Below are 16,605 nucleotides of genomic sequence, written 5' to 3'. Positions count from 1 at the left end.
ATGGAATGTCCTAAAAATATCAATTAAGTCCTTCTTGTTTAATGTATCAGCTAAAGCTTGTGTTTCCTTATTTATTTTCATTTTGCATGATCTGTCCATTGGTGAAAGTGGGGTGTTAAAGTCCCCTACTATGATTGTGTTGCTGTCGATTTCCCCTTTTATGGCTGTTAGCATTTGCCTTATGTATTGAGGTGCTCCTATGTTGGGTGCATAAACATTTACAATTGTTATATCTTCTTCTTGGATTGATCCCTTGATCATTATGTAGTGTCCTTCTTTGTCTCTTGTAATAGTCTTTGTTTTAAAGTCTATTTTGTCTGATATGAGAATTGCTACTCCAGCTTTCTTTTGATTTCCATTTGCATGGAATATCTTTTTCTATCCCCTCACTTTCAGTCTGTATGTGTCCCTAGGTCTGAAGTGGGTCTCTTGTAGACAGCATATATATGGGTCTTGTTTTTGTATCCATTCAGCCAGTCTGTGTCTTTTGTTTGGAGCATTTAATCCATTTACACTTAAGGTAATTATCGATATGTATGTTCCTATTACCATTTTCTTAATTGTTTGGGGTTTATTTTTGTAGGTCTTTTCCTTCTCTTGTGTTTCCTGCCTAGAGAAGTTCCTTTAGCATTTGTTGTAAAGCTGGTTTGGTGGTGCTGAATTCTCTTAGCTTTTGCTTGTCTGTAAAGGTTTTAATTTCTCTGATGAATCTGAATGAGATCCTTGCTGGGTAGAGTAATCTTGGTTGTAGTTTTTTTCCCTTTCATCACTTTAAATATGTCCTGCTACTCCCTTCTGGCTTGCAGAGTTTCTGCTGAAAGATCAGCTATTAACCTTATGGGGATTCCCTTGTATGTTATTTGTTGCTTTTCCCTTGCTGCTTTTAATATTTTTGCTTTGTATTTAATTTTTGATAGTTCGATTCATATGTGTCTTGGCATGTTTCTCCTTGGATTTATCCTGTATGGGACTCTCTGTGCTTCCTGGACTTGATTGACTATTTCCTTTCCCATATTAGGGAAGTTTTCAACTATAATCTCTTCAAATATTTTCTCAGTCCCTTTCTTTTTCTCTTCTTCTTCTGGGACCCCTATAATTCGAATGTTGGTGTGTTTAATATTTTCCCAGAGGTCTCTGAGACTGTCCTCAATTCTTTTCATTCTTTTTCTTTATTCTGCTCTGTGGTAGTTATTTCCAGTTTTTTATCTTCCAGGTCACTTATCTGTTCTTCTGCATCAGTTATTCCACTATTGATTCCTTCTAGAGAATTTCTAGTTTCATTTATTGTGTTGTTCATCATTGTTTGTTTGCTCTTCAGTTCTTCTATGTCCTTGTTAAACGTTTCTTGTATTTTCTCCATTCTATTTCCAAGATTTTGGGTCATTTTTAGTATCATTATTCTGAATTCTTTTTCAAGTAGACTGCCTATTTCCTCTTCATTTGTTTGGTCTGGTGGGTTTTTACCTTGCTCCTTCATCTGCTATATATTTCTCTGTCTTCTCATTTTGCTTAACTTACTGTGTTTGGGGTCTCCTTTCTTCAGGCTGCAGGTTTGTAGTTTCCGTTGTTTTTGGTGTCTGTCCCCAGTGGGTAAGGTTAGTTCAGTGTGTTGTGTAGGCTTCCTGGTGGAGGGGACTGGTGCCTGTGTTCTAGTGGATGAGGCTGGATCTTGTCTTTCTGGTGGGCAGGACAGCATCTGGTGGTGTGTTTTGGGGTGTCTGTGAACTTATTATGATTTTCGGCAGCCTCTCTGCTAATAGGTAGGGTTGTGTTCCTGTCTTGCTAGTTGTTTGGCATGGGGTGTCCAGCACTGTAGCTTGCTGGTCGTTGATTGGAGCTGGGTCTTAGCATTGAGTTGGCAATCTCTGAGAGAGCTTTCACAGTTTGATATTACTTGGGGCTGGGAGGTCTTTGGTGGACCAATGTCCTGAATCGGCTCTCCCACCTCAGAGGCTTAGGCCTGACACCCGGCTGGAGCACCAAGACTATGATTGTGGAGGTGTGGTGAATACAAAATCTGATGTAGTAGTCCCGTAGGCCGGAGACTCTGGGAAGAGTTGCAACCCAAACGAAGGCTGCTGGCAGAATCCTATCCTCTGGTCATTGGCAGGAGGCTTCATTTCCTTACCATGTGGAGCTCTTATTAGGGCTGCTTATAACAAAGCTTCTTCCATAGAATGGAAGAGAGGAAAAGGGGGAGAGAAGGACAGAGAGGGAAAGGGAGAGAGTCAGGGGCTGGGAGACTGGGCCCCAAAACTTTTTATCTTTTTGAGCAAAGAACTGTTCCAGGTGCCTTTTACAGTCTTCTAGGGACGTGAAATTTTTTCCATTAAGAGAATTTTGTAAAGACCAAAATAAATGGAAATCCGAAAGTGCAGTGTTTGGTGAATACGGCGGATGAATCAGAACTTCCCAGCCAAGCTGTAACAGTTTTTGCCTGGTCATGAAAGAAACAGGCAGTCTTGCATTATCCTGATGGAAGATTATGTGTTTTCTGTTGAATAATTCTGGACGCTTTTCATCGAGTGCTGCTTTCAGTTGGTCTCATTGGGAGCAGTACTTGTTGGAATTAATTGTTTGGTTTTCTGGAAGGAGCTCATAATAGAGGACTCCCTTCCAATCCCACCATATACACAAGATCACCTTCTCTGGATGAAGATCGGCCTTTGGTGTGGCTGTTGGTGGTTCATTTCTCTTGCCCCACGATCTCTTCCGTTCCACATTATTGTACAGTAACCACTTTTCATCGCCCGTCACAATTTGTTTTAAAAATGGAACGTTTTCATTACGTTTCAGTGGAGAATCACATGCAGAACTATGGTCAAGAATGTTTTTTTCACTTAAATTATGTGGAACCCAAACATTAAAGCAATGAACATAACCAAGCTGGTACAAATGATTTTCAGCACTTGATTTGGATATTTTCAGTATGTCAGCTCTCTCCCGCGTGGTGTAACATTGATTGTTCTCAATTATTGCCTTGATTTGATCGCTATCCACTTCAACTGGCCTACCCAACCGTGGAGCCTCATTCAGCGAGAAATCTCCAGCACGAAACTTCGCAAACCAATTTTGACATGTTCGATCAGTCACAGCACCTTCTCCATACAGTGCACAAATCTTTTTGTGCATTTCAGTTGCGTTTTTACCTTTCTTGAGGTAATACAGCATAATATGCCAAAAATGTTGCTTTATTTCTTCCATTTTCAATATTAAAATGGCTATACAAAAATTCACCAATTTTGTTGTCTTTTTTTAAATGCACACTGATATGACAGCTGTCACATACAATCTAACAAAATTGTTTTGAATAAAGTTAAAGACAACTAAGTGCTACTAGAGCCATCTTATGAAAAAAAACGAACTAACCTTTGGCTCACCTGATAGAATGATGTCGTATTTGCCTATAACCTACACACATCCCCCTGTATACTTTAAATCATCTCTAGATTACTTACCATGTAGATGTTATGTGAATAGTTTCCAGTGTACAGTAAATTTAAGTTTTGCTTTTTGGAAATTTCTGGATTTTTAAAAATATTTTTGTTCTGTGGTTGGTTGAATCTGTGGATGCAGAACCCCCCAGATGCAGTGGGCCAACAGTATATATTTTGATATATTTTATATGCTGAACTGTCCTTGCATTCTAGGAATAAATCCCACTTGATCATGGTGTACAATCCATTTAATGTGTTGTTGAATTCTGTTTGCTAGTACTTTGTTGAGGTTTTTTTTCATCAATATACATCAGGGATATTGGTCTGTTGTTTTCCTTTCTTGTAGCATACTTGTCTGGCTTTATTATCAGGGTAGTGGTGGCCTTATAAAATGAGTTTGAAAGTATTCTTTACTCTTCGGTTTTTGGGAAGAATTTGAGGAGGATTGGTGTTATTCTTTAAATGCTTGATAAAATTCTCCAGTGAAGCCATCAGATCCTGGGCTGTTCTTTGTAGGAGGTTTTTGATTACTGATTTAACTTCCTTATTAGTTATAGGTCTATTTAGATTTTATTTCTTTATGATTCAGTCTTCATAAGTTGTGTGTTTCTAGAAATATATCCATTTCTTGTAGATTATCCAATTTTGGGGTGTATATTTGTTCATACTGCTCTCTTATGATCTTTTTCATTTCTGTGGCATCAGTTGTAATGTCCCCTCTGTTATTTCTGATTTTTCTGTTTTGGGTCTTTTTTTCTTAGTCTGAGCATTTGTCAATTTTGCTGATCTTTTCAAAAACTAACTCTTAGTTTCATTGATTTTTCTACTGTTTTTCTATTCTCTTTTTTGTTTATTTTTCCTTTATTCTTTATTATTTCCTTCCTTCTACTAACTTCGGGTTTCATTTGTTCTGTTTTCTCTAGTTCCTTGAGGTGTAAAGTTAGGTTGTTGATTTGAGATCTTTTTAAAGTAGATTTTTATCTCTATAAACTTCCTCTTAGTACTGCTTTTGCTGCATTGCCTAAGTTTGATATGGTGTTTTTAGTTTTCATTTGTCTCAAGATATTTTCTAACTTTTCCTGTGATTTTTCTTTGACCCATTTGTTATTCAAGAGTGTGTTGCTTAATTTGCACATATTTGTGAATTTTCTAGTTTTCTTTTTGCTATTGATTTCTAGTTTCATTCCACTGTGGTCACAAAGGTTATTCGGTATGATTTTAATCTTTTTAAATTTGTTAATATTTGTCTTGTGGCCTGACAGATGATCTATCCTAGAGAATGTTCTATGTGCTCTTCAGAAGAATATGCATTCAGCTGTAGTTGAGTAGAGTGTTTGCTATATGTCCATTAGGTCTAATTAGTCCATTGTGTTGGTCAACTCCTCTATTTCCTTATTAATCTTCTGTCTCATTGTTCTATCCATTATTGAAAGTGGGGAATTAAAATCTCCTACTGTTATTGTATCACTATTTCTCCTTTCAATTCTGTCATTGTTTGCTTCATATATTTGGGTGCTCTGCTGTTAGATGCATATACATTTATAATGGTTATATCTTCCTGGTGAATTGACCCTTTTATCATTATATAATGTCCTTTGCCTCTTGTGACAGTTTTTGACTTAAAGTCTATTTTTTCTAAGTGTGATCATCCCTCTCTTTTGGTTACAGTTTGCATAGAATATCTTTTCCCATTTTTTTCACTTTCAGCCTATGTGTGTTTTTATATCTAAAGTAAGTCTTCTGTAGACAGTATAAAGTTGGATCTTGTTTTTTATACATTGAGCCTTCTATGTCTTTTAATTGAGGGAGTTTAATCCATATAACAATTTAGAGTAATTACTTAAAGAGAAAGACTCACTATTGCCATTTTGGACATTGTTTTCTGTTTGTTTTGTCGTTATTTTGTCCTTCTTTTCCTCTCTTGATGCCTTCCTTTGTCTTTCATTTATTTTTTTGTAATGGCATGCTTTGATTTCCTTCTCATTTTTTGTGTACATCTTCTGTAGTTATTTTCCTTGTAGTTACCCTGGAGATTACATAAAACATCTTATAGTTATGACAATCTATTTTAAATTGATGTCAACTTAACTTCAATCACATAGACTCTGCCCTCCTCCCACTTTATGTTATTAGTGACACAAATCACATCTTTTTATATTTTGTATCCATTAACATAGTTTTCTAGTTACAGTTATCTTCTTTTATGCTTTTATCTTCTAAATTCTCTACCGGAATTAAAAGTGACTTATCCACCACCATTACGGTATTACATGATTCTTTGTTTGTCTATGTATTTATTATTATTACCAGAGAGCTTTATATTTTTGTATGCTTTTGTGTTGTGAGCTAACATCCTTTCATTTCGACTTGGATTCCCTTTAGCAATTCTCGTAAGGCAGCTCTAGTGTTGATGAACTCCCTCAGCTTTTGCTTATCTGGGAAGTTCTATATTTTGTCTTCATTTTTGAAGGTTAGTTTGTCCAGATACAGTATTCTTGGTTGACAGCTTTTTCGTTCAGCATTTTGAATATATCATTTCACTCCCTTCTGGCCTGTAATGTTTCTGCTGAGATATCTGCTCATAATCTTATGGAAACATCCTTGTACATGACAAGTCTCCTTTCTCTTGCTGCATCTGGTGTTCTATGTCTTTGACTTTTGATTATAATGTGTCTTTGTGTTGGCCTCTTTGAGTCCATCCTACTTGGAGTTCTTTGAACTTGAATTTAGATGCCCATTTCCTTTCTCAGGTTTGGGAATTTTTCAGCCAAATTTTCTTAAAATAAGCTCTCTGCCCCTTTTTCTCTCACTCTTCTGTGGCTCCCATAATGTGTATAATGTTCAGTTTTTTTGTGTCCCTCAAGTCCCTTAGGCTTTCTTCACTTTTTTAAATTCCTTTTTTTTTTTGTTCCTCCAACTCAATAATTTCAAATGACTTGTGTTCAAGTTCACTGATTCTTTCTTCTGCTTGATTAAGTCTGTTGTTGAACATCTCTAGTGAAATTTTCAATTCTATTATTGTATTCAGCTCCAGAATTTCTGTAAGATTTTTTTTTAATAGTTTCTATCTCTTTGTTGGTATTCTCATGTTGTTCATGCATCATTTTCCTGATTTCATTTAGTTGTTTATATGTGTTCTCTTGTAGCATTTTGAGCTTAAGATGATTGTTTTGAATTATTTGTCTGGTAATTTGTAAATCTCCATTTCTTTAGGGTAATTTTTAAAGATTTATTTTATTCCTTTGGTTGGGCCATATTTCCCTGTTTCTTTATCTGCCTTGTTATTTTTTGCTGTGATTTATGCATTTGGGGAAACAGCCACCTTTCCTAGTCTTTATGGACTAGATTTATACAGAGGAAGACCTTCACCAATAAACACAGCTAGAGATTCTGGGGGTCTCTCAAATATTTTCTGGGAATGTGTCTTCTCTGGATTTGTGTTTGTAATTCCCCAGTTACAGAGGTTTCTTTTTCAGGAGGTTGTAATCACTTGCTCTCTCTGGTGGTACTGCCTTCTGTGGTACTGCAGGCTCTCTAGTGTTGCAACAAGCCTCCAAGCTCTCTTTTTTGCTTAGAGACCCCCAGCATCTAAAGCATGCCAGTTCTGTCAGTGCTCCAAATCAGATGAGATGAAAGCCAAATCTTCGATCAGCCCCTCTTCAAAAGTCAGAATTCCCACTCTGTTTTCCTCTTTCCTTCCCAAGGGAGAAGCCATGAGGTGGGCTGTTTCTCCTGATTGTGCGGAGTTGTGCTGGCTGCCATCTGCAGTATGCTACAAGTTCTCTGTTGCTGCAACAATCCGATGAGCTCTTTTGTTCTCAGCAGCCCCCTGGGGAATCCAAAGTATGCTGGTTCCCCATTAGCACTCTGTATCAGGCAAGACAGAAATCAGTCCCTCAGGCAATCCCACCAAAAGCTGGAATACTGGACCTAAGTTCCACTCTCCTCTTTCCCTCCCAAGGGAGAAGCTCCAAATTGGACTTTTTCTCCTGATCACACCAAGCTGTGCTGGCCTGGGGGAGGAGTGATTGCAGATTAAATAACCTTAATAACCTGCAATAAGATTGCAGATTAAATAATGGCTTTTCTAACCTACTTTAATGGCCTGTTCTTTGCTGTGAGTTTGACTGGGTAACTACGATTTCTTAACTGGTTTCTGAAGTTCTCATAAAGGCTTTTTGGACTGTATATTTTGGCTACATTGGAGAAACAAGGCTTGGGGCTTCCTATTCCACCATCTTGCTCTGTGTTCAGACTTTCACTTTTTATTCAATATAGTTCTTCCTGTTTGAACTTTTTATATCCATCACATTTTATTTTTAAAATATGTAAAAAAGTATTCAAATTAAAATTTAAAAGTATTGGAGAATAAAGTCTTTTCATTGCTGAGAAAGGTAAGCACATAGAGAGCATTGGTTTATACTATTTTATTACTATAATTATTCTAAAATTCAGTATTAGCTTATTTTCACATATATTATACAAAACTTCCACTATTGTAACCTTTTCCAAATTTTTCTTGCAGCCTTAGCAAAAGTGTAATAAGGCAATTTGGTATGGTATAAGAAATAAGTTAACAATACAAATAATTATAGAGCAGACATTTAAAATACCCCTTACTAATGTAGGTAAGAATAGCTGTAAAATAAATGGATTTATTGAGTTTTTCTTTTTCTTTTGGGCTTTAGGCATTAGGATTTTTGTCTTCTTGTGGAATAGGAATGGAATACAATCAAGCTAAGGTAAGGTCATTCTATTTTTTCTGGAACAAAAATGATTTTTTAAAGGGACACTGAATAGAGGGTCTACTCTTTAAGTGAAGGGCTCACTCTAGTGTGGTGGTTAAGAGCACAGCTCAATAGTTAGAGAAGTTTAGGGTCCTAATGCCATTCGTTTCTTAATGTTCCATATTATCAACTTTCAGATAATATCTACTCCATAGGGGTTTTGTGATTTTTAAATGAACTATCATGTACAATCCCCTTTTCACAGACTCCAGAGCTCAATAAGCCCCCAGTGAATGGCAGCCATCTTTACAGAGGAAGAGAATGAAATTTGTAATTTATTTTGGAGTAGTTCAAGGTTAGGAATAAAAAGGCAATGATTGGGTTTGAGTTTCAAATTTAAATGTCGAATAACCTTTTTTTAAACTTTAGGCACTGATATATTACACCTTTGGAAGTGCTGGAGGAAGCATGATATCCCAGATGATTTTGGTTTGTAATTAAATATTCTTGGGCCCAAATAGGTGTGTTATAAATATAGCATTGTCAAAATATTAAGAATTTATATGTGTTTTAGGGGTACAGATATTTGTCAGGAATCAGTGTTCTACAGAACTGCGAAGTTGCCCTAAGTCATTACAAGAAAGTGGCAGATTATAGTGAGTAATCCACATAATTTATTTTAAGATAAAGAGACTTGCCAAGCAATTCAAAAAACAAATCAATACTAGTTGAAATATTTATGAAAGTATTTAAAGACTGTGCTTTAACATCGGTTATAATACAATTCTTTTAATACAATGTAGAGTTTCTGATTTCTTAATAGTTACTTTTCCAAAAGTTTTAAATGATTGTACTTATCTTTTATTTTTGTTAGTTCATGTCTCCAAACAATTCTATTTTACTTGATCTTGTGATCTTCTTTCCTTAAACTGAGAATTTAAATATAACATCAATAAATATTAAGCAGTTTCTGTAATTCTAACATTTAGAATATGGGATGACTTGTTAAAAATTCCTGAAGAAATGGATGTAAGGTACATACCTTGGCAATCTCTATACCTTGGCAATCTCTGTTGTTGCACTTGAGAACAATTCAAGTAACCATTATTCTATTACCCTATCCTTTGTCTATAGAAAAACAGAGCACGAGGTTAATATATATTCCTAGAATCATTTTCAAAGTTGTATGTAATATTTCCTCATGCAATATCACTGAACCAGACTACATAATAGAGTTTTAAGTAAAAGTCTTCCAAGAAGTGAATAGGGTAAAGTCCATGGTTAATTTCTATGATCAGAATAACATCTGACTTTACATCTTTGACATTATTAGGATCTGAGAAAAGAAAGAAAAAAAATTACTTTTGAATTAAAGATGTTATATATATCAAGATGTTTTTGTATGCTTAATGAAACTGGAATTACCAGATATATTTCAAATTGCGTATTTTGTTAGGTTTACTCAACCATATTTAAAATTTATTTTCAGACTATCCATAGGAAATAATTAAGAAGCGGTTCTTACTCTTGTATTGTAGTTTCAATATACCCAGTAAAAGTCAGTGATAGAAGGGGTTGGTTGCCTTCTTCTGAAATCTGTCTTCTTTCCTGAGCCTGCTTGGCTAGGGTCTTACATATATTGATAAAATATTTGTATAGGCTGCAAAAAATAAGTAGTGTATTGTACTTTTCTCAGAACCAAATAAGCAAAATTAGCAAATTTCTATCTCCTAAGGATATTTCTTTTCTGTTAGTAGACCAGATCTCTGCACAATTTAAAGAGAATAGGCCTAATAGTTTTTTCTGTAAGCTGACTGTTGTCTCTTACAGTCTGTGTATTCTGGCTACTCTCTGGCTTGTTTCTATTCACAGTTGCTGACAAATTGGAAAAAAGTGAAGGTGTTCCAGTGGAAAAAGTGAGATTAACTGAAAGACCTGAAAATCTGAGTTCTAACAGTGAGATTTTGGACTGGGACATATACCAATACTATAAATTTTTGGCTGAAAGAGGAGATGTTCAGATACAAGTAATGTATACAGATGAGCTTGAATTTTTAGAACATGCAAATTACAAAGGGCTTGGTTCTCTCTGAGTCCTAGAAGGGTTAACAATGCCCCATCCTGAATGGGAAAGGGAAGAGAACCCCCTCCTCTTTGTTCTACTCCTTTTTTGTCTGTATCTTTCAGTTCCTTATAGCCTATGGGAGAGCCAGTTGCAATAGTAATGGCATTGTTTTTTGCATTTACTCCTAAAAAAATTAGATGGTAATTATAGAAAAAAAGTACCATCCAATGTTGGTTTTAATATGAATGAACTCTTACCAGGATCCAGAAATACCCTGTCTTTGGAAATGGGAATGGAAATAGGACAGCATTTGTGTGACCTTTGAGAACCAAGAGTTAAGACCACTAGGTTTGCATGCCCGGGTGTTGCTGTACATTACCAGGCCAGCTTTCTGGCCTCGAGGAAGCCATATGACCAACATCAACCATTTACCCAATAAAACACAGAATTGGGAACAGTTTCCTGCTTCTTTTTTAAGACATGCCAATTGTAGCAAACTGGATCAATATATTGCATTAAAATCATCAATTAATTTTTTTCTTTTCTTTATTGAAATGAATACTACTGCTAAAATAATTGTCAAAACTCATCATTTCTAGGTATCTCTTGGACAGTTACATCTAATTGGGAGGAAAGGTCTAGATCAGGATTACTATGTAAGTCAATCTCAAGCTTCAGTCACGTGGGATGGGAAGGATAATGGTGAGGGAGGTTGGCGGGGCCATGAAAGGGGAGAGGGTGGGTGGAAGAGTTGCTGGGGAAAACCCGCTGCTGCTTCCTTGGTCAGATCTGCTTCCCAGTTTTTGAGGAAGAACAAAGTTCACTAGAGAAAGCACTTTTCCTACCTGCCTCCAAGTACAAAGGGGTAGAGGCCTGTGAAGGAGTAGCTGGGGCTGGGGAGTTTCCATGGTCTCACTGAACCCTCTCTCTTCCCACCCAAACTCACTGTTGAACTGAGGTTAGGTGAGGAGGATACACCCATTCCCGAAGGCCAGCTGTGGAAAGTCTATCTGGGAGTTAACGCCTCAACCCCACTTGGCTAGATTAGAGGACAGACTGCTTCCAATATAATTAGGTATATTATTAATCATCTTTATACATTTGCAAAGCTCCTTTCAATCACTTTTTGCTTCATCTTACCTGATCCCAGTGAGGTTAGAAGATTAATTAACAATTCACATTTATGGTGGAGAAAAAAGCAAATAAACTTGACCTACACAGGATCCTCCTCAGTAAGATGCCGAAGACGTTGGATGAGATCTTGTCTTAATTCTGATTGTGGTTTCAAGGCCCTAGATCCCCACAGATCTGGGGAACTAACTGGGATTCTTTTAAAAGATGATTTTGCAGCCCTTGTCATTTTATACAAGCCATGTGCTCACTGTCTCAAAGGAACACATACTCTATTTCAACATAGTCCCAATGGCTAAGCAATAGAAATAACTACTTTGTATGGCAGTTACATAAAAGACTGATCTGTTATTACTTTCTGTTTCACTTTATATTTTATTTTATGAATGTACCTTTGGTACTATAGCTTGTGTTTTATATGAGGTACTATACTCATTAGGTAAATGTCAAAGTTAATTTTATAAAATGTGATAAATTAGGTAGCAATTGAAATAAGCATAGGCATCCCAAGACAGCTCAACTGAAGGTCTTCAGATTTTTTAAAATCTTCAAAATAACTAAGGTTTTAGCTTCTTAGATGAGAAGTTCTGGATTCACATTATTCCAACATCAGATTTCAGCCTGCAATGAGTTTCTCTTCTTAACTATAAGATGCATAACTGAGAAGAATTCCCCATTTTCCATAAAGACAAAATTTGATTGTGAAGGTGCCCAAACCATGCCTATACGGAATGCCCACTAAGCTTTGCAGAGTACATAAGATCCCACAAAGCTAAGCATTGGGCTGGCCAAAAAGTTCACTCGGGTTTTTCCATATGATGGTACGGAGAAACCCGAACGAATTTTATGGCCAACCCCATACTTCCAGTCAGCTCTAGCCACCATGAACCCCAGATGGGAGCTGTAGCTGCCTCTAGGTGAGAATGAGGTGCAATCCCAAGGCTGGCAATAGAAGAGTCTGGTGCTGTAGTGGCAACAGCTAGGCAGTTGGGTATCACCCAGGAGCCCAGTCAGGCTCTACTGTGGGCTCATTCACATTCATTATCTCTGTTTTACAGATGAGAAGCTGAGGCTGGAGAGATGAAGTAAATTGTTTCAAATCTCACAGCTAGGTAGTAAGATTGTTAAGAAGTAAAATTTGAACTCAGGATTTCCACATTCAAAGCCTGTGCTCTTTTCATTAAACCTTGCTTACTCTTGACCTGGGCAAAAACAAAACACAAATTAAAAAAACGCAGCCATTCACAGTGGTTGAGAGTCTGCCTGCCGATGCAGGGGACACGGGTTCGAGCCCTGGTCCGGGAAGATCCCACATGCTGCAGAGCAACTAAGCCAGTGCGCCACAACTACTGAGCCTGCGCGTGTGGAGCCGTGCTCCGCAACGAGAGGCCGCAACAGTGAGAGGGCCGCGCACCGCGATGAAGAGTGGCCCCCGCTCGCCGCAACTGGAGAAAGCCCTCACACAGAAACGAAGACCCAACACAGCCAAAAAAAAAAAAAAAACGCAGCCATTGAAATCTAGTTTCCTCATTCGTAAAGCAAGAAGAAGGAATGATAGAATCACTCAGGTTTCTCCAAATTCTCTGATGGTATGTTGGGCCGCAATCTTCCCATCCAGACATCTAAAAAGGCTGGTTTAATTCCAGAACCATCCCAGTAGTTGGGCAAGCACAAGCTGGTCCTCCCTGCTTTCTTCAGTCTAATAAATCTGAACTTGCATGGAGGACTCCAGTCAAGGTATCAAGACTGATTGGCTTATATATCAGTTAGCTTAGGCTGCCATCATAAACCCCATTCCCAAAGTTAGGTGGCTTAAAACAACAACCATTTATTTAATTCATGATTTTGGCAGGTCAGTAGTTGTGGCTGGGCTCAGCTGAGTAATTCTTCTGGTCTGGGCCAGGCTCAACTAATCTTGGCTGGACTTACTCACACATGTATAGTTAGCTAGAGTTTTGGCCAGGTCTGGCCCATTTATGATGGCCTCATCTGTGACAGCTAAGATGACGGGGTCTCTCTTCATGCTCTCATCCTCCAGCCAGCTGGCCCAAGCTTTTCACATGGCAATCAAAGGTTCTACAAATACAATAGCAAAAGTCTCTTGAGGCCTAGGGTTGGAACTGCTGAAATCACTTCTGCCATATTCTTTTGGCCAAAGAAAATCATGAGGCCTGCCAGCATTGAAGGAGTAGGAAAAAGAATTTCTCCTTTTAATAGGCAGAACTGCAAAGTATTGTGGCCATTTTTGCAACTTGCCACAGCTTAGCTGCATCAAAATCAACTTGGAAGAGCATGGGAGATGCAGAAGGGAGAGGGAAGGTAAAAGGATAAAGCCAATTCTGAAAGGCTGTTGCTGCAGCTCTTCCCATGTCTAGATTCTCATCCTTCAAGTCTTACTGCCTCAGAGAGGGCTTTCTTGATCAACTCTACTTTTTTATCACTTATCCTATCATGCTGTGTTTATTTTTCTCTAGCCCCTCTCACTCCTTGTACTATACTGATCTTGACTTGTTTGCTGTCTCCCCACAATGGAATGTAAATTCTTATCTATCTTACTCACTACTGTGTGTCCTGTACTCAGATTAGTACCTTGTACATATTAGGTACTTAGTAAGTATTTACTGAATAAATGAGTAAATGAGTGAATGAATGGATGACAGCATCCTAAGAATTAGACATTTTTCCCCAGCCTAAGAACCACCACTTGAATCAGTATGCTAATGTTTTAGTCCACCAAAGAAAATTAGTAGTGTAAGCCTGTTTATAAATATAAGTGATGCCCAGTACTGCCCAGCAAATTAAACATCAGAATACCTGGAAATGACTAGCTTGCCTTTTTTCCCCCTCCTCATTGTTTGATTGAATTAATTTCTCTTATGAGTTGTCACCACAAGCAACATTTTCACCTTCCACTCCCCACTACCAAATTCTTAATTATTGAAAAGTATTGTATATGCATTTCTTAATTACATTGTCTTGAATTTGTACACATACATTTTAATGTCATTTGCATTTCTAAATATATACAGGCTTAGAATGAATTGGATTAGGAAAGCTGGGTGTTCTGGTGCATATTATTAAAGTGGATAAGGCATAACTAAATTAAACCTAGCGGAGGAATAATATCAAATATGTAAAGGCAACTGCTTTGTCCACCCTGCCACGTATTAAAAGGAACAGAGCTAATACTATCCCCTTTAAGAGTGACTTACAGAACCTGTGATAAAAGAAGTTTCACAAATGTTTTTAGAACAATACATTTTCTTGGCATTTCATTCTAGAGGAAGTGTTACAAACTGATTAAACTAGGGACTTTCTTAGAACCAACAAAAAATCATGTCCATTTTTTTTTAAAAAAAAGAGATGTGCATTCAAATAATGAAACTTCACTTAGCGTAATGCCTGAGACATATTATATTTCATCCTATCTAAGACACCATCAACTATAAGATACATTATGTTCTACTGAGAAAGAGAAAACACTGCCAATATAAATTATATGATGCCATTGATAGTAAGAAATGTCCTGATTAAAATGGGAGACGTAAAATATGATGGTGGGTGCTCAGCAAATATTTGAAGAATGGATGGATGGATGGATGGATGGATGGATGGATACTTGGCTCTTTGAGAGCAAGAACTCAGGTTTGCCCATGTATAGCCATCAAAGTAGCTTGCATTGTTCTTTCACATAGTGTTTAATAAATGTTTATGCAATTGAAATAATAGCATTAAAGGCAGGTTAACGTAAAGATAAAGAAAAGTGAGCTGAGATGCCAAGTAAGCCAGGAAAGAGGAAGGGGAAATGAGAGAGAGCCTCAATTCCTTTGGTCTTTACAAGATCATTATATTGAAGGAAGGGGAAAACTCCAGGGTTCTTATTTGCTTCTAGGGAATAGACGATTCTCTTTTAACAGTTCAAATCTAGTTTCCCAGAATGTAACTTTTTCCCCAGAGCTCTCTATTGCCAAATATTTGAGCCCAAATTCTGAAACTGGACTTTGAAAATGATTTCATAGAATCATAATACTAGAGCTGGAAGGGACCTTAAAAATTAAAATCCAGTCCCCTTGTTTTAGAGATTGACAAATTTATCTTTTCGTTCACTCACTTATTCTTTCATTCCAGAAATATTTTCTGAGTGCCTAACATACAGTAGACACTGTGCTAAGATACAGAGAATTCAACACTGGGGGAGACAAAAAATTAAGCAGACAGGTCAATGGATGCATGCCATGATAGGGAAGGACAGGGTGCCCAAAAGCACACAGGAAGAGAACATGAATGAGGAAGCCAAAGCCTGGAGATACTATGACTTGCACAAATTATAGTTACCGACGGATATATTTGGGTCTTGGCTCAGTAGAGATATTCATAAGAAATACGATTATTTCTTATATCGATGTGTTCTGATAAATGTGATTGGTAAATCATACGTTTGGTCATACCTTTGATTTATTTACCAATATGTGATTGGTAAATCATACATTGCTACAATTTTCTCCTATCCAACTGACACCTACGTTATTCCAGACATTTTAGACAGCATTTGTTTCAAGACTACTTCATGCTCATAAATCTCCAATGGCTTCTATTTTTTACCAAATAAAATGAAAGTCCTTAACCTGGTATTCAAGACTGTTTATAATATGGCCCCATCACATTTTTGCAAGTCCTAGCTTTTGGATGTTCTACTTCAGCTGGACCGAAGTAACTACTATTTCCTGGACACACCTTGGACACTCCCATCTCCATTCTTTGCTCATGTTATTCCCTAAGCCTATGATGCCTTCTGCACGGTGAATCATTTATCTTTTGTATGACCTTTATCATTTAAGCCCTCCTTCTTTAAACCATGAAGGCAGAGTGCCAAGGACATGGGAATTGGATTCAGGCTGCTGGCGGGTTGCCAGTACCAACTGCATGAATCTGAGTGTCACTAAATAGGCGCAGATATTAATAATACCTTCCTTACAGTGCTGTTGTGAAGACTGAGTAAGAAAAAGCTTGTAAAACACTTAACATAGAGCTGCATACAATTTCTATTATTCTAAACCCGTCTAATTCTTTTCAGTGTTCCTTTTATCTCACCTATCACTTATTGTCTTATTGCTATTTGCATCTACTCCTTTTTCTCAACAGTATTGTTAGGGAGCAAATGTAGGGATAGGGTTTTTTGTTCATCTATGAATCACCTATAATACCTGCCATACTACCATATGTATGGCAGGTTTCAACCAAGTTC

General features: G+C 37.3%; 1 protein-coding gene across 6 annotated transcripts in view; it reads left to right on the top strand.

The window, feature by feature from the left end:
• Positions 1–16,605, top strand: part of SEL1L2 (SEL1L2 adaptor subunit of SYVN1 ubiquitin ligase) — a 123,405-nt gene that overhangs the window by 81,543 nt on the left and 25,257 nt on the right. For 5 of the 6 annotated variants that reach the window (XM_068523955.1, XM_068523951.1, XM_068523954.1 and 2 more), the window contains 5 exons: positions 8,126–8,179; positions 8,594–8,653; positions 8,739–8,820; positions 10,037–10,191; positions 10,829–10,885. In XM_068523955.1, coding sequence (XP_068380056.1) covers positions 8,126–8,179; positions 8,594–8,653; positions 8,739–8,820; positions 10,037–10,191; positions 10,829–10,885 — 408 coding nt within the window. The remainder of the gene's footprint in view (positions 1–8,125; positions 8,180–8,593; positions 8,654–8,738; positions 8,821–10,036; positions 10,192–10,828; positions 10,886–16,605) is intronic. The other variant, XM_068523952.1, reaches the window with a different exon arrangement.

The sequence above is a fragment of the Eschrichtius robustus genome, chromosome 16 (genome assembly GCF_028021215.1).
Source record: "Eschrichtius robustus isolate mEscRob2 chromosome 16, mEscRob2.pri, whole genome shotgun sequence".
NCBI lineage: Eukaryota > Metazoa > Chordata > Mammalia > Artiodactyla > Eschrichtiidae > Eschrichtius > Eschrichtius robustus.
The sequence above is the reverse complement of the archived record's forward strand: the minus strand, read 5'-3'. Positions and strand labels throughout refer to the sequence as shown.